The sequence below is a fragment of the Panthera onca genome, chromosome D4, assembly GCF_046562875.1.
Source record: "Panthera onca isolate mPanOnc1 chromosome D4, mPanOnc1 haplotype 2, whole genome shotgun sequence".
Taxonomy (NCBI): Eukaryota; Metazoa; Chordata; class Mammalia; order Carnivora; family Felidae; genus Panthera; species Panthera onca.
The window spans coordinates 18639602-18662049 of record NC_138351.1 but is presented as its reverse complement, the minus strand read 5'-3'; the positions used below and the strand labels follow the sequence as shown (position 1 = coordinate 18662049).

The 22448-nt window shown below is 44.1% G+C and overlaps 1 protein-coding gene across 4 annotated transcripts in view; it reads right to left on the bottom strand.

Moving 5' to 3' along the window:
- Window positions 1-22448, bottom strand: part of PCSK5 (proprotein convertase subtilisin/kexin type 5) — a 450831-nt gene that overhangs the window by 171411 nt on the left and 256972 nt on the right. For all 4 annotated transcript variants that reach the window (XM_078436932.2, XM_078436933.2, XM_078436934.2 and 1 more), the window contains exons 11-13: window positions 20612-20729; window positions 19261-19449; window positions 9440-9576 (exon numbers count right to left, since the gene is read on the bottom strand). In XM_078436932.2, coding sequence (XP_078293058.2) covers window positions 9440-9576; window positions 19261-19449; window positions 20612-20729 — 444 coding nt within the window. The remainder of the gene's footprint in view (window positions 1-9439; window positions 9577-19260; window positions 19450-20611; window positions 20730-22448) is intronic.

The following is a 22448-nucleotide window of genomic DNA, read 5'->3' as shown; positions in this document are numbered from 1 at the left end:
GAAACTAATAGAGTATTACATATCAATTACATCTCAAAAAAAAAAAAAAAAGCATCCATTCAGAATCCAAATGCTGTGTCCCTAAGCCCTTATGTAATACTGCCCTTCTGTTTACTTCCAGGAGTTCAGAAACTTGAAGTTCAAAAAGGAACACATTCTGTGCCACATTCATTGCTTTCTGACAACTACACTGGGCCAGCACGTTGATTTCTTTGTGGCTTGCCCTCTGCCAGCTTTTCTTTGGACTCACTTGTTAATGAGTATGCTTTTCATAATTAGGGTGCTGTTCAGTCTCAGAATTCCAAATAGTACACATGAAGTAGTGGCAAGAAATGAATGACCGACCCCCTGAAATCCATGACCCGATTGCCTTTACACAGCGACGCAAAACAGAACTCATTTTTCTTATGGCATCTCTCAGGTGTACCAATGGAGCATAGAATGCAAGGACACTATAAGAAATCCAACCCCTCAGTTACCCTATGGCCCGGCTCATTAACTTAAGATCAGTTTGGAGCTAAAATTTCTCCTTGTAAAGTACATGGAAGAATGCTGACTCATAACTGATTACTTCCATTTGTGTCATTTCTGAAGTATCTCCTAAGCCCGCGGGGGACATACTTGTTGGGCAATTTATCTCTTTCTGTTTCACTTATTACATAATCGTATTTCCTTAGAATCTGCCGCAATTCACATCAAATGCTGCCGTATTTGGGCCATCATTTCTTCCTCTCCTATGACGTTTTCCAAGTGTTAAATTATTTAGGAGATTTTGCAGTTGATGGTAGAACATTCTGATAAGAAAGAGCTGCGTAAATGCAGAAGGAGAAAAATCAGTTCTACACGTTGGTACACAAATGCCATCTGCTCAAGAAAGAGAAGGCAAGATAGGTCTAATGTGTCACAAGATCAAAGACCACAGTCGAGAAAGCCTTCAAAAGATCCTTACTGTGGACTTCTGGTCCACGATGGTGACGTAGGAAGAACCTGAACTCACCTCGTCCACAGCCACACCAAGTCTCCACCTGCTTATAGAGCAATTCTTCCTGAAACAGAATCAAGTGCTCACCGAACAGCTGCCGCACAAGAAAAGACACACTGTAGAGAATGACAAGAAAGACGCTTTCCAGGACACCCCTGATGCAAGGGGCCCTGGGATCTCCTGGCTTGTAGTCACTTCAGTTTCAGGTGTCCTATAACAAGTGCTCCCTGCTCAGAGAGCGCCACGACCCCTGGCTTCCATCTCCTTCAGTTTCAGCTGCCTTGTCAGTGCACCTCCCCCGCAGAGAGAACCAGGCTGCCCCAGCCCAGACCCATTTCAACTTGAGCTATCTTTCCAGGGTACCCTCTGCACAGAGAGTGCTGTGATGCCCTGGCTTGCGCCCACGTCAGCGTCAGCTGTCAGAGTGTGATGCCCTCAGCACAGATGGCCTCAGGACCACCCCGGCACGTGCCTACTTTAGCTCAGGCCATCTCAGCAGGGGGGCCCCAGCACGGAGTGACCCGCGACCCCCAGTCGGCCCACTAAAGCGACCAGGCACATACAGTCTACACAGGGGAGGACCAGACGCAAGAGGATTCCTTCTAGTTTAGGAGAAGTAGCTGTTCCGCCTAATTCACAGAAACGGACAAAGACAATCAAGCAAAATGAGGAGACAGCTGGAAAGAAAGAAAGAGTAAGACAAACCTCAGAAAAAGAACTGAATGAAATATAAATAAGCAATATGCCTGATGAACAGTTCCAAATAGTGGTCATGAAGAGATGCTCACTGGACTGGAGAGAAGAATGGAAGAACTCAGAACTTCAAAAAAAGAGACAGAAAATATATAGAAAACCCAATCAGGGTTGAAGAACACATTAACTGAAATTAAAAATACACTGTAGGGAATCAACAGTGGGTTAGAAGATACAGAAGAATGGATCAGTGATCTGGAAGACAGGGTAAAGCACCTGAGCTGAACAGAAAAAAAAAAAAAAAAAATTAGGAATGAGGATAGGCTAAGGGATCTCTAGGACAACGTAAAGTGAACAGCCACTGACATTTTTCCCAGAGGGAAAAGAGAGACAGAAAGGGACAGAAAACTCATTCGAAGAAATCAAAGCTAGACACTTAACTAACCTTGGGAAGGAAACAGACATTCAGTTTCCGGCAGTAGAGAGAGTTCAAAACAAGATGAACTCAATGAGGTCCACACCAAGACGTAATAATTAACACGGTAAAGATTAAAGATAAAGATAAAAGCAGCAAGGGAGAAACAATTAGTTACATACAAGGTAAACCCCACGAGGCTGAGTTTTCAGCAGAAACTTTGCAGGCCAGAAGGAGTGGTATGATATATCTGACGTGCTTTAAAAAAAAAAAAAAAGAAAAAAAGAAAGAGAGAGAGAAAACTACAACCAAAAATACTCTACCTAGCAAGATTATCATTCAGAATGGAAGGCGAGATAAAGAGTTTCCCAGTCAAGCAAAAGTTACAGAAGTACAGCATCACTAAACTAGCTTTATAAGAAATGTTAAAAGGGACTTCATTAGGTGAAAAGAAAAGGCCATAATTAGAAGAAAATTATGAAAGGAAAAAAAATTCATGAGTAAAAGAAAACATACAGTAAACAGTCACTTATGGAGCTGGTAGTAAAATGAATTATATGTAAAAAATTAATTAAGGAGACTCACAAAATAAAGAGACATAACATATGACAACATATACCTAAATGTGGAGGGCGTAGTAAAAATTAAGTTCTTTTAGAATGTGTTCAAACTTAAGTTACCATTAACTTAATACAGACCACTATATCCTTCAAATGTTATACATGAACCCCATGGTAAACACCAACCAAAAACTTAAAGAGAAAAAAATAAAGAGAAAGAAAGCCAAGCATAACACTATGGAGTCATCAATCAAAAGAATAGAGAGCAAAAAGAAGAAATGAAAAAGAACTACAAAAACAACAAGAAAACAAAATGGCAATGAAAACATACCCATTAATAATTACTTTGAATGTAAGTGGTCTATATACTCCACTCAAAAGACAGGGTTGTGGAATGGATAAAAAACAAAACCCACCTATACGCTGCTCACAAGAGACTCACTTCAGACCTAAAGGCACATACAGACTGAAAGTGAAGGGATACAAAAAGATATTCTATGTGATTGGGAGCAGGAAAAAAAACAAAAACAAAAACAGCCAGGGTAGAAATGTTTGTATCCGACAAAATAGACTTTAAAACAAAGACTGTAACCAGAAACAAAGAAAGACATTACATAATTAGGAAGGGATCAATCCAACAAGAGGATGTAACAATTGTAAATATCTATGTACAGCTTTGGAGCACTTAAATTCATAAAGCCAAATGACATAAAGGGAGAAATTGGCAGTAATAAAATAGGGGACTTCAACACCAGACTTATACCGATGGATAGAACATCTAAACAGAAAATTGATAAGGAAACAGAGGCCTTGAGTGACACATTAGACTAGATGGACCTAACAGATATACCTAAGAGTCTAGCCAAAACCAACAGAATTTACATCCTTTTCAAGTGTACATGGAACATTCTGTAGGACAGATCACAGGTCACTAAACATATCTCAATAAATTTAGGAAAACTGAAATAATATCAAGCATCTTTCAAATCACAACAGTATGTGACTAGAAATCAATTACGATAAAAAAAGGTGGAAAAAACCACAAACCCATGGAGGCTAAACAACATGCTACTAATCAACTAATGGGTTAACAGAGAAATCAAAGAGGCAATAAAAAAATACATACAGACAAATGAAAATGAAAACACAATGGTCCCAAATCTTTGGGAAACGAAGAAAGCAGTTCTAAGAGGTGAGTTGATAGCAATACAGGCCTACCTCAAGAAGAAGGAAAAAAATTCAAATACACAATCTAAACTTACACCAAAAAGAAATACGAAAAGAACAAACAAAACCCAAGTTAGTAGAAGGAAGGAAATAATAAAGATCAGAATGTAAACAAATGAAATGGAGACTCAATAAATGATAAAAGATCAATGAAACCAAGAGCTGGTTCTTTGAAATGATAAACAAAATTAATAAACCTTGAGGCAGACTCATTGAGAAAAAAGGAGAGAGGATCCAAATAAATAACATCTGAAATGAAAAAGAAGTAACAACTGACATCGTGGAAGTACAAAGGGTTATAGGAGACTATTATGAAAAACTACATGCCAACAGATTGGAAAACTAGAAGAAATGGATAAATTCCTAGAAGCATACCATCTTTCAAAACTGAGTCAGGAAGAAGTAGGAAATCTGAACAGACCAACTACTAGTAACAAAACTGAATCAGCAATAAAGAAAAAAACAAAAACAAAACAAAAAAACCTCCCAACAACAAAAGTCCAGGACCAGATGGATTCACAGGTGAATTCCACCAAACATTTAATCAAGAGTTAATACCCATTCTCCTCAAACTGCTGCATAAAAAAGTAGAGGACGGAGAGCTTCTAAATACATTCTACGAGACCAGCATTATCCTGATACCAAAACCAGACAAAGGCACTACACAAACAGAAAATTACAGGCCAGAATCCCTGATGAACACAGAGGCAAAAATCCTCAACAAAAGATTAGCAAACTAAATTCAATGATGCATTAAAAGGACACGCACCATGATCAAGTAGGATTTATTCCAGGGATACAATGGAGGTTCAGTATTAGTAAATTGATTAGTGAAGGATAATTAATAAAGTGAAGGATAAGAATCATATGATTATTGTCTCAGCAGATGCAGAAAAAGTATTTGACAAAATTCAACATCCATTCATGAAAACCCTTAACAAAGTAGGTTTAGAGGGAACGTACGTCAACATAATAAAGGCCATAAATCAGCAACCCACACCTAACGCCACACTCAATAGGGAAAAACTGAGAGCTTTATCCTAAGATCAGGAACAAGACAGGGATGTCCACTCTCACTACTTTTCTCAACGTAGTACTGAAAGTCCTAGCCACGGCAATCAGACAACAAAAAGAAATAAAAGGCATCCACGTTGTTAAGGAAGAAGTAAAACACTCACTATTTAGAGATAAAATAATATTATATAAAGAAAACCTGAAAGACTCCACCAAAAAACTGTTAGAATAAATGAATTCATTAATGTTGCAGGCTACAAATTAATATTCAAAAATCGGTTGCATTTCTACACGCTAATGATGAAATAGCAGAAAGGGAAATTAAGAAAACAGCCCCATTTACAATTACACCAAAAAGAATAAAATACCTAGGAATAAACTTAACCAAGGAGGTGAAAGACTTGGGGTCTAAAAACTATAAAACACTGATGAAAGAAATTGAAGAGGACCGAACAAAATGGATTAGAAGAATTAACATTATTAAAATGTCCATACTACTAAAGCAATCTACAGAGTCATTACAGTCCCTATCAAAATATCAAGAGCATTTGGCACACAACTAAAACAAATAATGCTAAAATTTGCATGAAACTACAGAAGACCCTGAATCGCCAAAGCAATCTTGAGAATGAAGAACAAAGCTAGAGGTATCACAATCCCAGATTTCAAGATACACTACCAAGCCATGGTAAAGTAGTATGGCACGAAAATGTACTCATAGATCAATGGAACAGAAGAGAGAACCCAGAAATACACCCACACTTATATGGTCAGTTCATCTGCAACGAAGGAGACAAGACTATACAATAGGGAAAAGACAGTCTCTTCAATAAATGGTGCTGGGAAAACTGGACAGCTACATGCAAAGGAATGAAACCGGACCACTTTCTTCTACCACACAAAAAGAGGAACTCAACTCAGAATGGGTTAAAATCAACTCAGACTGGATTAAAGACCTAAATGTGAGACCTAAAACCCTAAGACTCCTAAAAGAAAACAGAGGCAGTAATTTCTTAAATATCGCTCTTCAGGAAAAAGAAACAACAACAAAAATACACTGGGGCTACACCAAAATGAAAAGCATCTGCGCAGTAAAGGAAACCATCAATAAAACAAAAAGGCAGCCTAGTGAATGGGAGAAGATATTTGCAAGTGATATATTGGATAAGGGGTTAATATCCAAAATGTATCAAGAACTTATACAACTCGACAGGAAAAAAAAAAAACAATCTGATGAAAAAATGGGCACAGAACATGGATAGATGTTTTCCCAAAGATGTAGAGATGGCCAACGGACATGTGAAAAGATGCTCAGCACCACTCATCATCAGGGAAATGCAAATCAAAGGCGCAATGAAATATCACCTCACACCTGTCAGAACGGCTAAAACTAACAACACAGAAAACAACAGGTGTTGGCAAAGATGTGGAAAAAGGGGAACCCTCTTACGCTGTCGGTGGAAATGCAAACTGGTGCAGTCACTGTGGAAAACAGTGCAGAGGTTCCTCAAAACGTTAAAAGCTAAAAATAGAACTACTGTACGATCCAGAAATTGCACTACCGGGTATCTACCCCAAAACAAAACAAAAACAAAAACGCTAATTCAAAAAGATATATGCATCCCTATGTTGATCAAGGCATTATTTACAATAGCCAAGATGTAGAAGGAACCCATGTGTCCGCTGAGAGATGAATGGATAAAAAAGATATGGTGTGTGTATGTGTGTGTGTATGTGTGTGTGTGTGAAACATACACACACACATGGAGTATCACCCAGCCATAAAGATGAATGAGATCTTGTCCTCTGTGACAGCATGGATGGACCTAGAAGGGATTATGCTTAGTGAGATAAGTAAAACAGAGAAAGGCAAACACCATATGATTTCACTGATACAGACAGAGAACAAACTTGTTGCCAAAGGGGAAAGGGAGGGAAGGACAAGAAAAATCAGTGAAGGGAGCTGGGAGGTACAGGCTTGCGGTTATGGGATGAATAAGTCACAGGGATAAAAGGCACAGGGAATCTAGTCAACAGCAAGCTAATAGCGTTGCGTGGTGACAAGACGCCGGTCACACTTGCGGTGAGCACAACACAGCATACGGACTTGTTGAATCACCACGTTGTGCACCTGAAACTAATGTAACATTGTGTGTCAACTGTATCAATTAAAAACCCTTAATATGTATTTTAATAATACACAAATGGGAAGAAACAATAAAGAAATGTAAACTCCGTTTGGAATCAGGAACCTCTACATTTGGGAACGATTCTACCCTAACTAGGCTAGACAATTCTACATCTCCAACTGAAGTTCTATTAGCTTACTGCAGAAATACCTCATTAATTAGAGAGAGAAACCTTCCATAGGACTATACGCCATTGAAACAATGATGAAACCATTGAAACCAATGATGAAACCATCGACACACGGACACACACAGAAAAGCAGAAGTCCCTTTTCAACTTTGTAATTAATCCTAAACTCAAAGGTTGGTGGAAGGAAGGATATCCAACAACTGTGGGTACCTACGCAGGCCTCCACACCCCAGGCCAGTAGGAACATTAGGGCATCTCTCTTCCGGCATAAAAGAACATCTGTAAAATGACTAGACGTGACGAGGATTACATGTGAACATTTAAATGGCATAAGGGGAAGCCACGCTGTGGAAGACACAACTCTAGATTATCTGGGTTACTGCTGAGAGCTTTTAACACAGACGATCATAATAAAATCTGGAGAGGCAGTGAACTCCTGGAGAGCAGAGATTTATATTCACGGCCCCTGACCCTTGCACATAAATACCTAGTCGACCATTAGTGAGCCCCCAGGGGTAGTCTGCTCCTGTGGGGGGGGGGGTAGCATTTCATCACTGACATTCTTTAGAAATGCTGGTGCACGGTGATAGTAAAGAGCAGAGTCCGTTTTAGGTAGTTTTATCGCTGTCTTATATTCTAAGCAGATAACGTGTACCCCTTATGTCTGTCCCTTCGGCTGCACCCCACCCCCAGTTTTGTTCACAACTACCACATTTGGACAGTGATTATTTCCCTGGGACCTCTTGAGATGTAAGAGCCCTGACGTGGCACCTGCTGATAAATCAACTGGGGTCGGGCACCGCACCCACGTCACCATGCTGCCATTGCCCCCGGGTGCCACGACCCAGGGTATCTCTATTAAATGAGCAATGACCATGGCCTGGAACAGGAGATGGGGGGGGGGGTGGGGAGGAAGTTCCTGGGAACTAAGTAGATTATGAGCCATTGAAAGTGTCTAGAAACTAGGGTCTAGTTATTTTCACGTGTTCTATCCTGCCTTGTGGACAGACATTTGATTTCTCGATAAAGGTGTGGCCACCATTATATTCCCGGTGCATGCTGGAGACGAGCTGAATCTGGACACTGTTTAACAAATCTTCTATCCTGATTCACTGCGACCCTGCCACCCTTCTTGTTTTAGCTTCCCTGAATGTGGGTCCGCTGTGGCAACGCAGAGAGACCACATCACAGAATTAGGGGAAAGAGATCACCAAATGCGCGGCCAAATCCGATCTATCAGAATGAGTAAATTTCCCTGCTTCATTCCTGCATCCTGCTGTGTGCCTTCTCTGCCCTACGCAGCCCACAGTGTCTAAATAGCACACACCCTTACAGTTAATTACAGAACGTCTGGTTAATTTATTCTGCCATCAGGGGAGGGCTAGAATTGGAGGTCAGTCCTAAAATGCCCTCAGGCCTGGATCTTCTACGGAGGGACTGTACGGAGAGAGTACTGAGAAACACGAGTTTATTAGATGGTTGAAGATGTGTCCACAGCTGGGTGGGAGGCTGGGGTGTCTGTCAAACAGATCACCTGCTACTGAGCCATGTAGGGCTCCATCACGGGCCACACAGGCCCCTGTGAAAAACTGTTCAATCCCCACCTCCCCCAAGCTACCTTTGTAATTTCCCTTACTTCATGTTACAAACAAAAGCTTCCTAGATTAGCATGAGGAGGAGAGAGGCCCTATGCCTCTGTTAACATTGTAAGTTCCATGTTTTACTTAGCTGGAAACTATTCCTTTTTCTTAGCTCTTAGGCTCCCAAGGGCCATTCATTTTTCTTTACTGGTAACCACTTTAGCTGGCACAGGTCAAGCTCGATGTCTTGTGAACACTGAAAATTAATAGGAGAATAAACCCAGAGAAAAAGCTAACTAAGGAAACTTACGACAGTGCAGTTTAATTCACTGCGGGTGGACAAGGCTGGCATGCTTACGGGGGAAGGTGGTTAGAGATGTGGGTCCTATGTTCTGAAACATCAATCAGCAGCTGCCATGTTTTATCCTGTACTTATATCTAAACATTTACTCTTCAGTTCTAATAACCCTTCAATTATTACCTCTCAAATGGTAACGCTGAGAACTGGATACGTGCAGATAACTCAAAACACAGGATCATATGAGAAAGGACGATGCCGATACGTAAACGTAAATCACTTCTTGGCCAGAATACATTCCGTCACTTTGTTCTGCACAGTCAACCAAATTGTAGAAAAGGGAGTTCCTACCTGGGGTCTTGAAGTTCCTCAGCTGGGAGGGAGTATCGTAAACTTCGAGGATCCAGTCACCAGTGGCTCGTTCTCCCCAGCAATGAATGGTCATGAACTCCCAGTTTTTAAATCCTTCCATGGAATGATCAAAAAGCCTGAGAGAGACCCATAAAACATTGTTTTGTATGTTGTTTAGGATCCAGTGAAGGTCCAATCAAGACCATGATCAACAACCCTTTTGTCTCCATCAGCATATCCAGCTCAGTACTGGAGCCTGTCTTCCTCCTGGACCTTGACCGTTAGTAGACCCAAACACGTGTCACTGTTCTACCACAGGGAAACGGGCGCAGGGGTGGCCTTGTAACAGCACATCGGGCAGGGGTAAACATTTCGGGATCGGGAAAACCAGGCTATGGCTCTACCCGAAAGACTGACAGAACCAAGTGTTGAAGACGTGGAGAAACGGAAACTCTCTTACACTGCTGATGGGAATGCCAAATGGTACAGTTTGGTAGTTCTTACCGTGTCATCCACAATCCCTTGCCTAGATATTTACCTGAGCAATGAAGACATAATGTTCACACAAGGAACCTCATAGGAATGTTCACAGCAGCTTTATTCATGATCACTGAGAACTGTTAACAACTCAGATGTCCATCAACTAGTGAATGGGGAAACCCGTTCTGGTATGTTCATACAACCAAATACTACCCAGTAATAAAAACTACTGAATGGCCAACACACGCAACTGCATGAATTAATTTCAAAAGCCTTTAAGCTAAATGAAAGAAGTCAGACACAAAAGACTATGTGCTGTATGATTCAATTTATGACATTCTAGAAAAGGCAACAGAAACAGAAACAGAGTAGTGGTTGCCAGGGGCCGGGAGGGAGGAAGGGGCACGGTAGAAGTATTGGGGATGACAGAACCGTGTTGTGTCAAAACGCATTACATTACACATATTAAAAAGTGAATTGTACTTTATGTAAATCATGCCTCGATAAAAAGACCCTGCCCGCTAATCTTAACCAGTTCAGGGAGTCATGCCTGGCTCTACAACATAGATTCTGTTCTTCCAGCTCTTCCAACGATTTTCTAAGCTCCTAATTCCCTATGTGAAATCTTTGCCTCCTTGCAATAGCTAGACTTATTTGTTTCCTGTGATGTAATCCCGAGGGATATAGAATAGGAAGGGACATAAAAGAAGAAAACAGAATTCTCATCAAAAATAAAAAGATGTCGATAGATGATGTATAAAACTAGCACATAAAGAAAGAGGCATATCATTTATATAGGCACATTGTATAGCTTTGACCGTCCAAAGAAATATCCAAAAGATTTCTATGGGGTGGGGGGGTTGGCTGGCTCAGTGAGTAGAGCATGCAACTCTTGATCTCGGGGTCATGAGTTCAAGCCCCACATGAGTTGTAGCGCCTACTTAAAAAAAAAAAAAAGATTTCTATTGAGATAGATCCTAGAAGGCAAAAAATTAAAGAAGTGCCAAGAGACAGATTTTTAGAGTACTTAAAAAATAACGTGCATCTATTATTTTTGTGGAAAAAAATAATAAAACGAGAGAGAGAATTTGAAACCCAGATAGAGAGGGAAGAATATCTCTAGGATTGTCTTAGGAGTAACCATGTCTAGGGGCGCCTGGGTGGCTCAGTCGGTTAAGCGTCCGACTTCGGCTCGGGTCACGATCTCGCGGTCCATGAGTTCGAGCCCCTCGTCGGGCTCTGGGCTGATGGCTCAGAGCCTGGAGCCTGTTTCCAATTCTGTGTCTCCCTCTCTCTCTGACCCTCCCCCATTCATGCTCTGTCTCTCTCTGTCTCAAAAAGAAATAAACTTAAAAACAAAAAAAATTAAAAAAAAAAAAAGGAGTAACCATGTCTAATTACTGGGACATATCTGTCCTTCAGTGGAGGCAAAGTTCACAGCCAACTGGATGCCGATGGCTATTCAGAACATGCAATCAACTCTCCTTGCCTTAATTTCATGTTCACCAAGGAAACTGGTGGTTATAATTCGACATTCTATGTATATCTTGCCATTGGAAGAAAATGCGCCCTTCTAAAACCAAAAATAACCTGCGTAATCTCTCTGCAATTTAATATACTAGAATTCTGATTCATTATGTACAAAAGGGTTCTATCAATACGTTTGAGGAGCCCTCTAAAACGCTCGCTGGATTCTGAAGCCGCAGGGTTAGGGGCACAACTGGAACGTATGAGGTCAATGGGTGACGTTCAGCATTTTTCCCTGGAGAAACGCAACAAACAGGAAAATCACCTCTACGTGTTCCTTAGCCCTTGGAAGAAGACAAAGGGAAAGTACTTACCAGCATTCTCAAAGTGTCCCATGGTCAGAAAGTTTGGGAAAATTTGAGAAAGGCTGAGTTAGAGTCGAACAGATCTCTTTACTGGAAAACATCTCAGATCTTTGGATGTTCAAATGCTTTGTTAATTTCCACAACGGGGCTAACGGTAGGGAGTGATTTTTCAAAGCTTGTATGAAGGAGAAGCCCTTTTTCTTTACTTGGAATATCTGTATGCTCTCTATAAGGGTTAGTTCTGAACAGAGGAGTGTGGCATTTCAACGAGAGCCATATTAGATGTGGTGGCTTTCCCTCATGGGTGGCAACAGTGACTCCTACACAAATGTCTTCCCAGCGTAAAAGATCTTCGATAAATCAGGGATGGTGCATTTTATGGAGATCCTATAATTAATGCACAGGGCTTGTTTCACAAGCCTACGGCTTGAAATTGGACTTGACCAGGAAGCCATCGCTGGCTCATTATATAACTCACTTACATGCATGGACTCCTTCACGTAAACCCAGAGGGTGGGCATGCTGGATGAAAATGAGAAAGTGGGGAAGGAAGAGCCATTTCAAATCGCCCTTCGTCTCAGACAGATGTTACTAAAGGGAGTATGTTGACACAGAACTGGGTGGAGGCAGAAACCAATCTAGAACCACTTCTTAGCCCAGAGAGTTCGGATTTAAGGCTCCAGTTCGTTGAAGCCATTGTGTCATCTGCGGGCACTGAGGCAACAAGTTGTCACATAATACCTTTCCAAGAGTGCCGAACTTAAAAGCAATTCCCGAACAGTTTAGACAGGACGTTTGGCTCATTGCCTCGTGTCTAAAAACTACAAAGGAGACTTGAGGCTCCTCCATCACATGAGGGCAGTCTTGTTTCCATAACCCCAGCCAACTTCTAATTACTCACGGGTCAATTATTTGACTGCTGGATTAGTGGACCCTGGGTTTCTTCCCTTCCACCCTTTCCTGACCACCTTCGAAAATCATTCCAGTGCGGCCAATCGCTTTTAAATCACCTTTGGAACCAGAATTAAATATAAACGGGGTGCCAAGGAGAAATATCCATAATCGGCATTCAAGTAAGTGATTCAAAGCCCGAATACAAATGGGCTTTGTCTATCTGGCTAAGCGGTTTCCCACCCTGGTCTCTTCCCTCTATGCAGAGCTGAATGCTCATTAGTTTCATGTAGACATAAAAGTTGAGGAGAGGAATTAAAATGCAGCCAAACACGATCATTGCCTTTTGTTAAAAGAGTTGATGGGGAAAGAAATAGACACTGATTGCTGGTGTTGTTTCAACTAGCTGGGCATTCATGTTTCTAATCTCACCCTGTTCTTTATTTCATTCCGATGCAGCGCTTAAGCGATTCCCTATTTTTAGCATTGTAACATTGAAAACCCTGCCTCATCTGTAGATAACCAAAGGTAACACTGGCAGTAGATTCCATCTGTGTTGCAGACAACATACTTGCTCCAGACAAGCAAGTGTCATATGGTCACCAGCTAAAGAGATTCTAAGTGTGTGGTCTCCGACCATCAACTAAAAAGTCCAATGCCCGGTTAGCACGTCTCTGCTGTGCCAACAGTGAAGAAACCCGACACATTATTAGCCAACGTTATTAGCATGGATAAAATGCCAATAGAGCAGGGCCAGTGTGCGGAAAGCTGGAGTAATGAACTCCATGCCCGAGTCGCATCTTCCTTTTGCGGCGAAACACTGCTCTGTCCAAGCTGACTTCATCATCATGTGCTCGATGAAATGATATGTGCCCGTGGTAGCACAAATTATGCATCCAGTTATTAACATGGTGCCCCACAGCCCTATCCCTGTGAGTGGTTTTCAAATAAATTACTTTGGATGAAGCCCGGTAGAAAAGATTGCCATGAAGTGTAGCACATCCTTTTGAGGAATTAACTCAGGAAATAACTCCTATAATTAGTGCAAGCTTTGTCCCCCCCCCCCCCTCCACTTAAAGAGTCTAGCCAATGTGTCAAGGCTACAACATTCTTCAACGATGTTATAGCAGCTAAATAACAAGACATTTTATAAGTACTGACAGCTATGTGTTATCATATAATTATTTCTAAAAGCGTAAACGGATCTTAATTTCTGAATCACCTACTACTACCCAAACAGTCTTTATGTTCGCTACAGAATTAGACTCTAGATAGAGATTTTCGGAAGTTTCCTCTTTGGTCTTTCTCTGTCTTTTGAGATACTTTTTATTTTCTTTTTAGTGCTTTACCACAATTTAACGTACAACTTACGGAATGCTGGAAGCACTCGTTTGGCTTAATTGTAATTGAGTTTTCGATTTTCCTTAGATGGCTGGCTTTTGCAAGTTTTAAACAATTTGCTTCTGAAACAGGGTATTTCAAACACACTATTCAGGTTTTTCTGTCTCCCGTAGTCTAAATTACTTCTTTACGAAAGGTTGTGGGAGAGAGGTACTAATTCTAGAGGTTTGGAATATGTAAAAAGACGAGTTTAAAAAAACAAAAACAGAAACAAAACTTTCAACCTGCCTACTATTACTGACTCGCCAAGCCCCAAATGCATTCCTTCTTGTGGATCTATGAGGTACGTATATAATCTTGCAGATTTATTCCATTTAAGAGTGGCTGGCTTTTATCTCTAAGGATCTGTTTTTGATTACAGGCGCCTTTGTAAATTACTCGCACAGCACCCAGCAGTGCTCGGCTTGCAAGTCTTTTGAGGACACGAAAATAACAAGAATGTGTACGAAGAGCTGGGTGATCTTTTAAATCGCTGCCATTTAAAATGTGGTCTGTGGACAGGCAGCTTGGGCATCACCTGGGAGCTTCTTAGAAATGCAAATTCACGGACCTCACCCAGACCTACAGAATCAGACTCTGGGAAAGGGGCCCGGCCATCTGTGTTTGATGGAGTCATTCACCAGGTGCTTTGAGAAGCACTGTGTAAATAAGGGTTAGCACTTAGGGAGTGCTCACCGTGTATTCTAGGAGCCCCGCTACGGACTTGCTGTCCGGGAGCTTCTTCAGAGCTTGTGACCACCCTGGGAGGCGGGTACTACGGTGTCTAGGTTCTAGATGAATCACTTTCAGAATCACTTTCCAAAGTCAAACCTAGACATTGGTGAAATCAAGGCAATCCCAGCTCTAACTCCAAAGGCCCTCTTCCGGATGAAGGAGGAGGGTTCTTACGGTGAGGCCTTCCTGGAATGCCAAACTTCCCCTCAGAAGGGTAATTTTTACTGCAAGCCACAAATGCATTTATATAGCACGACACTTTGCAAATGTCAATAGTCTGTCATTCAACATTTGGGCAGCAACAAAAATGACTCAAATATAAACACCACATTTAAACACAGTTAATTATAGAAGCCTATAGGTTTTGCAGACTAGAAAGTGTACCTTCTCTCTACTTAAGACCATAATTAGAAGCAGAGATATTCATCTGTAATCAAATTTAGAAAGAAAGGCAAAGTTTCAGCTTTCAGTCAGAAGCCAAAATTTGGAACAGAGAGCCGATAGAACTAAACTAAATCTAAAACTCACTGACTTGGGGGAAGGGGAGTTTCAGGCGGGGGGTGGGGGGAAAGACAGCTTTTCATAATCCTAACCAATGCAGCCGAAGGAAGGATCGGCCGGAGCTGTTGTTTGAAGACTTGTACACGGGCAGACCCTGAGTATGTGGGTAGCATAAAAAAGTCTTCAAGTCTAAAGTTGTTCTTGTCGAAAAGCATTTTAAAGGGACCCAAGCCCACCTAGGTTCCCCCCCACCCCCACCCCACCGCCCCGATGCAAGTAAATCCTTTGTGCTGATTAAAAAGTTGGGCTTTTTCTGAGGCAGGGTATACGGGCCAAGAGGAGGACCCAGAAGGTGGGAGGGCAGGGGAAAACAAAGGGATTAGAAGGAACGGACCAGTTGCCCACTCGAGGACTGCTGTGTGTCCTCAGTGCTCCCGCCCACTAAATGATCAACCTGGCTGGCCCCGGGGGAGCTCGCATGCTGGGCGGATGGGGCAGCTCAAGATGGACCCGCTCTGAATGCTGCCGCAGCACCTGCAGATGCTTGGGTCAACTGTTCCTCCTCCCACAGCTGTTCTCCGCAGGAGCCCCAGCAAGTGCCCGTCAGCCCCGGGCAGGGAGGCACTGAGGGGTTCCAGACGGCCCACACAGGCCAAGTGTTCAGCGACCTCGCGGAAGATGAGCTCCCAGCCAACTGCTGTGCTGTGGGGATACACGACGGCGGCCGCCTCAGCTCTACCTCTTTGTCTCAAATGACCCCCCCCCACTAGGGTAACTTCAGGATGCAAGCCCGTCGGGCTTATCTTTTAACGGTAGTCTTTGCTCTCACCGTGGTCCTCCTCTGGAAATCTTGACTTCTTTGAAGGAAAGACAAGCGTCCAACCGGGGAACTGTTTGTTGCTCTCACTTATAATCTCTGACGCACAGTTTCCTTCCCGAACTTGACCTATTCTCCTTTTTTCCTGGAGGAAGTAATCCTGCCTTGCAGGCCGACCCGAAGGACACCAGGGGGGGAAGCAGGCCTTCCCCTCCCCGGGGCCCCACCCCTTTTCGTGCTTCTTGGCCTCAGCTCCCAATCGAGGGAATGTGCCTGGAAACAGGACCAACGTGAGGGGACACAAGGGCTCCTTGCCACCAGGTCAGGGACTAAAAGGTTTTGAGTAGATTTCCTCTCATAAAGGGAAAGCGTCCGAACACGCCAGGAAGAAAAAAAGAAAATGCCAGAAGAAACCGTCTTTCCTTAACCTTCAGTAGGAGGGATGCTCCCAGCACCAAGCAGAGCAAGGGCAGGGGAGCCTAGCCCTGGAGGCCATGCGTGCTTTTGTGACTGGATGAGACTGTTTTGCATTTAAGGGCTCAGCCGCTCAGAGTGATGTTTTGCGGGGCGGGCGGGGGGGGGGGGTGGGAATCTGTGGACAAATGAATTTATAACAGCCTTACATCTCTCGGTGTCCCCAGCCCTTTGCCACTCCAGTCCCTACGCCTTTTGGTGGCTACTTAATTTTCAGTGCTGAGAGGGAACGTATACAGAAGAGCAGCGCTTTAAGAAAATGCTCCAGACAGAGGAGACCCGAGCTGGGTAGCAACTTTCTCTCTACGGGGTCTGGACGTGGGGAGACTGAGGTAAACTGCAGGACCGCTGCTCACTGAGCATCTGAAATGCACGTGTCTTTTCTCTGGCACGAGTCAAGCGGCACTGCTGGGTTCAGCACTTCGCAAAGAGCGAAGCAGACGTCCGCGGCTGCGGAATGCGTGCCAGACCGGAGCCAGGGTCAAAGCCATCCGGCAGATCCTCTCATGGAATCCACGGCTCCTCTGCGTGCAGGTTGCCTTGCTGAAGTCATTCGGCGTGGAGGGGCGGGGGGTGGGGAACAAGAAACACGGAACTGTGCAGGAAAAGCCCAGAAAGCCCGAGGAGCCCGCGTTTTCCAGGCCAACGGCAAGAGGGAAGGGACTTTTCCTCTACGACAGAGGAGGCTCGAGGGACAACAGCCACACATGCGTGAAGCAAACCTTTGCGCCTCAGTGTTTCACCTGGATACGCTTTCAAATTTAATGCAGACGAATCAAGGCAAAGGAGAAGAAACGGAGAACAAGAGGGAGAAAGGTCTTCCCTCACTTCGGTAGCGATGGCTGATGTGACCTCCTGATCACGCGATTATGCAGCTGAAGGCTTGGCCCGCCGGAGAGAAGCATCTGGCAGGTGGTGGCAATTACCTGGCAGGCAGCAGCTGAGACCCCTGTCTGCGGAGGGAGGACGGCATGGGGAGCACGTCCAGCGATCTGATGCCACCGCAGCCTTCCCTTCTTCACACCTGCGCCCACTTATTCTGGCAAAGCCGCGCGTCATAAAGCACTAAGCCCACATCTTCCCGTGCCCTGTCGGAGGACGTTAGGTTTTTTTAAACTTTTTAAAAAATGCATTTATTTATTTTAAGAGAGAGCAAGGAGGGGAGGAGCAGAGACAGAGGGAGAGAGAGAGAAAGAGAGAGAGAGAGAAAGAGAGAGAGAGAGAATATCCCAAGCAGGCTCTGCGTTGTCGGCACAGAGCTTTTACACGGGGCTTGACCTGACAAACTGTGAGATCGCCGCCTGAGCCAAAACCGAGTCAGATGCTCAACCGACTGAGCCACCCAGGCATCCCGGAGGATGTTAGGTTGTAAAGAAGAATGCAAGTCTTCCAAGTACAGAAGTAAAAGATGGCTAAAGATTTCAGGTTCTGTATTCCTAGTCACTATCATCCAGAATGCTCTTTTTCTCACAGTCCTAGAGGAGATGAAGGTGGGGATTCTGAAAACCAACTGGCTCTCGCTTAGCCTCACTTTTGGTTGTGCAGGCTTCCATTGGCCCCTGGCCTCTCAACTCCGCTGGCCTGTCGTCAGGCCGAACACAGTCTGCAGGCCATAGTCACGTGGCCATGTGGGCAGGTGGCTGTGTCTACAGAAAAGGTTGACTTTCATTTGGACTATGTATGCCATTCACGATAAGACTTTTGCTCCCATCAAGTGATCTTCTTGGAGGAAAAAAAGATCAAATCAAAGAAGCTTTGAGGCTCCTGGGTATGGTTTATATTTTAGAGCCATAGAGGGAACGAAGAGTTTAAGACAACATGATACGTCCCCATTCTGGTCCCTCTTGTTGACCAACACCTGCTGCCCATGCTCCCAACGACTCAGACGTCTATGACGCAAAAGAAAACTTGTGCGAGAACGTTCTGGCCTCTCCGATCTTGGCAATACAATGACCTGCTGGATAAGTGTTTGGAGGGAGCAGGGAAAAGGCAAGAGGCTAGGAAGAAAAACTGAGCACCTTCCTGAGCAATAAAGACTAACGGGCCAACCTTTAAAACAGGAAATTACAGTCAGTCTTCAAGCCAAATACAGCCTGCTGCCTGTTTCTGTAAATAAAGTTTTATTGGAAAACAGCCATGCCCACGCACTCACATCGCCTAAGGGGACTTGTGCACTCTTAGGCCGAGTTGGACAGTTGCAGCAGAAACCCGGCCTGCAAGGCTCAAAACGCTCACGGGCTCTTTGCAGAAAAAAAAAAAAAAAACAAAACCTTTGCCAACACCTGTTCTGAAACACACACAGAATGTCCCTTCGCTTGGGAAAATGCCTGGGCAGGAGAATCCGGTTAATCTGCAACAAATGCCAGCAGACGTTCAAGGGCAGGGGACAGAATCGCAAAGGCCCAAGGAGGTGGTGCCCTGCATTTCTTTGTTAGGATGAAGAACCACAGGGGGCCTTCGCTTTTTCCGCGGCGCCCTTTCACTGTTACTCAAGCATTCAACGTTACACCGGTCCCCGCCTGCAAGCCCAGGCGGTTTCACGCTCCCTCACTGACGTATGGGCAGGGAGAGCTAGGACTGTCCCGTCCTGACATGTAGGTGCCCCCTTAGTTTTAATGGTGGTAAGGAGCAGCTGACACTTTCTACCTTACATGGCAGCTCAGTCTTGGTGTCACCTCTTACCCGCTGGTGACCCGAAGCCATCACGGTACCTGTTGGCCAAAAGCTGGGACCTGGTTCCCGAGGGCGAGGTCAGGTAGATGGCCAGGTCTCCCCTCCTCGGGTGGGTGATGGTTATGCGCACGACCACGTGCTCCAAATAGTTGACGTGGTGGTTGGGGTTATCGGAACACCCCGAAGCTTTGTAGATGGAGCGCACGGCGCTGTTGGGGCGAATTGTCCTGCAACAGAGAGGGACGGAGCGTGAGCACAGGACGTGACCGACGACCGAGCCGGCTGAGTGAACCTTGCACGCTTGGCGGGGTTACACGATGGGATGCAAGCAGCTGGTCGCTGTGCGATTACCCCAGGATCAACACCGGTTGGTTAGTCGGTGGGAAAGGCGTCAGTGAGAGGAAAGGAGGAATTAAGGTTCTTTTATCTTCGTGCTGGGCGTGGCTCTCCTTGCTGGAGGGGATCACCTTGTTACAGAACACATGGGGCGGAGCCCCCGAGCTAGAATGTCTGAAACAGGAAGGCTGAGGTGGGCTTCCAAGAACCTGCGGTTCTCAGGCGGCAGTGACGTTGCTGATCTATGGGATATACTTTCCGGACCGCTGATATAAGGTACTGTGGTCCGGGGGAGGCGTGGGGATTACCACGACCTTGGTTCAAATCTCTGGTCTGCCACTGCCTTGCTCTATAACCCACGGACGCACTCCTCGTCCTGCGTCCACGTTCCTGACTTCTTCGCTGGCTTCCCCCCGTGTCACCGTCCCCCTTGAACCTCGGCCCCCGTAACACCAATATCCGTTCCAGTTGTGGGGTGATTCGTTTCCCACCTCAGAGACTCTGCCTAAAGCACTTTTTTTTTTTTATGGCTGACTCTTCCTCTCCCTTCATGGTCAAAGCTTGAACGTCACTCTCTGAGACTATCACTGAGCCACAGGAAAAACATGCCCCCTACTTCCTATTTTCTGTTTTATTTTCAACGTGTTGTTATTTTTATATAATAGGTTGAAAATATACTTTGTAATCATATGTTCTGCAGTGACACTTCTGGAATAGAAGGATTAGTTTGTTTGGAGTACATTGACTTACGGAGAATACTTGTACCGTTAAATGGAAATTCTGGCTGAGGAGCAACCTTAAGAATGCCCATCTATAAGGCCCTCCAAATCCCCTGATGAGAGGTGCCCATGAGGCTCCTTGGATTCTATTGAGTGGATTTAAGAGCTTAGCATCCTAGACGTTCTATGAGACTTTTCTCATTACATTAGGAAGAAACCCCCCAAAACTACACAAGCGTCTGGCTCTCATATACAACAAAGGGCTTCCTGCGCACTTGAGCTGGCCCGATCTCTTTCGGGCAGTGACATGCTGTCTGCTTGCCGCGAACATTACTTGATTTGTCGGTCCGTGCTCTCCACACACACGTGCTGCTGGGGAACAGTGGTCCACTTCTCGGCTTCCATCACCATGGCTTCCGCGTCCATCAGTCCAAATCCATAGAGATGGCTCACTATGGAAGGCAAGAGGCTGGTCAGCTTCACGGAAGTTAGGATAAACCGACGCCATATACGCTCTGCTAGGGTTTCACTCAGCAGAGGACCCGGACCCATCCCCCCGGGGACCCCGGCTTTGTTCCCAGCAACGACTTAAAAGCCAAATGAAACAAAACAAATGACCAAACGCAACAAACCCAATACGTGCTCACTGAATAGTATGCATCCATTACAAACTCTCCTGGCGCGACAAGAACTTACATGCAAGAAATACCAATTTTCTGACATCTCTACAAGTGAGGCTGACTATTTCAGAAGACAAAAATTATTACCTTTCCTCTACCATATGAAAAATTGATTAAACTTTATGCATGAAATATTTGGAGGCCTCCAGACTTTTATGCCAGCTTCTTTGAATGTTGTAATCGTTTGGTTCTCGGTAAGAATGCCTATTGATCTAAATCTGAAATTGACATAACTGTCTCAGAAGTTTCATTACACACAGGGATATTTTCATAACGCTAGCAGCCATATCTACATGTGTAGTCCTTTTTAAAAAAATACTGGAAAATCCCAGCGAATACTTAAAATCTCCATCCTGTATTAAACTGTCTCATATCTTTACATTGAACAGAGTGTCCTAGTTCTACCAGATTTGTTGCCTAAAACATTTTCTTTACAACATTATTTTGCGTGAAAATGTCTAGAGCTGCCCGTGCTTCTTGATCATTTAAATACCTCCGCTTGAAATCCAAGATGTTCTATGATATAGTCCCACGCTACTTGCAAAACAAGCTTCTCCCTAAAACTTTGGCTTTAGAGAGCTCATTTCTTTACAGTTCCCAGTCCTGTCTTCCTCTTTCTGCCTCGCTGCTTTTACTCATGCTGAGACCCTGGCCTGGAGTCCCCCCACTCCCCCCCCCCCACCCCCCTCCACTCTGCAGACTCACGTTCTACTCCTGAGTTCTGGAAGGCCTAGCTCGTCTGTCTTCTCCTTCTTGAAATATCCTCTGACCAATAAAAGTCAGGAGACATTTACTGAAACTCAGCCATCTGTCATGCACTTTTCTCTTTTCTAGTCCTGTAATTCTAATAAATTTGCCAGTCCGTCTTCTGCCCATCTAGCCATCCAGCCATCCGCCCACACATCCATGCGTTCATGCATCCATCCAGCATTTGAGTGTCTTCTATATGCCAGGCACTATATTACTCACACTGCACTTTTTAATTACGGGCCATTAATTGAATCACTAATTCCATCAGCACATGTCTTTGCCCAACTACATTATAAGCTGCTTGATGGCAGGAACGAGGACTTAGATTTCTTCACGTGATTCGTGTTTTTAGCAGAGCTTTGCACATACGGGGGGGGGGGGGGGGAAAGAAATGATTGCCTATCAAAAGGGGAAATTGCGTGAGGATTCAGAAATACTGCTCTATTTTTGCTATTTGCTAATTACATAATTCCTGGCAAACCAGCTAAAATAACCCACAATTTCCATGTTTGGGGATATTATTGTCTCTCCTGTCCCCGTCACTAAGTTGATGAGGTCATGTTATGTGTCCCATGTGAGAACATCTTTGTCAAGACCTGCACAAATGTAAGGGCTCATTATTAAATACCAGGTCCTCAGACAGGACATACTGAATAAAACTGAATAAGCCTATTTAGGCATAGCAAGGATATATGTAGGATTCTTATACACAGACTTTTGCAACATCTATTGTGATTTTTC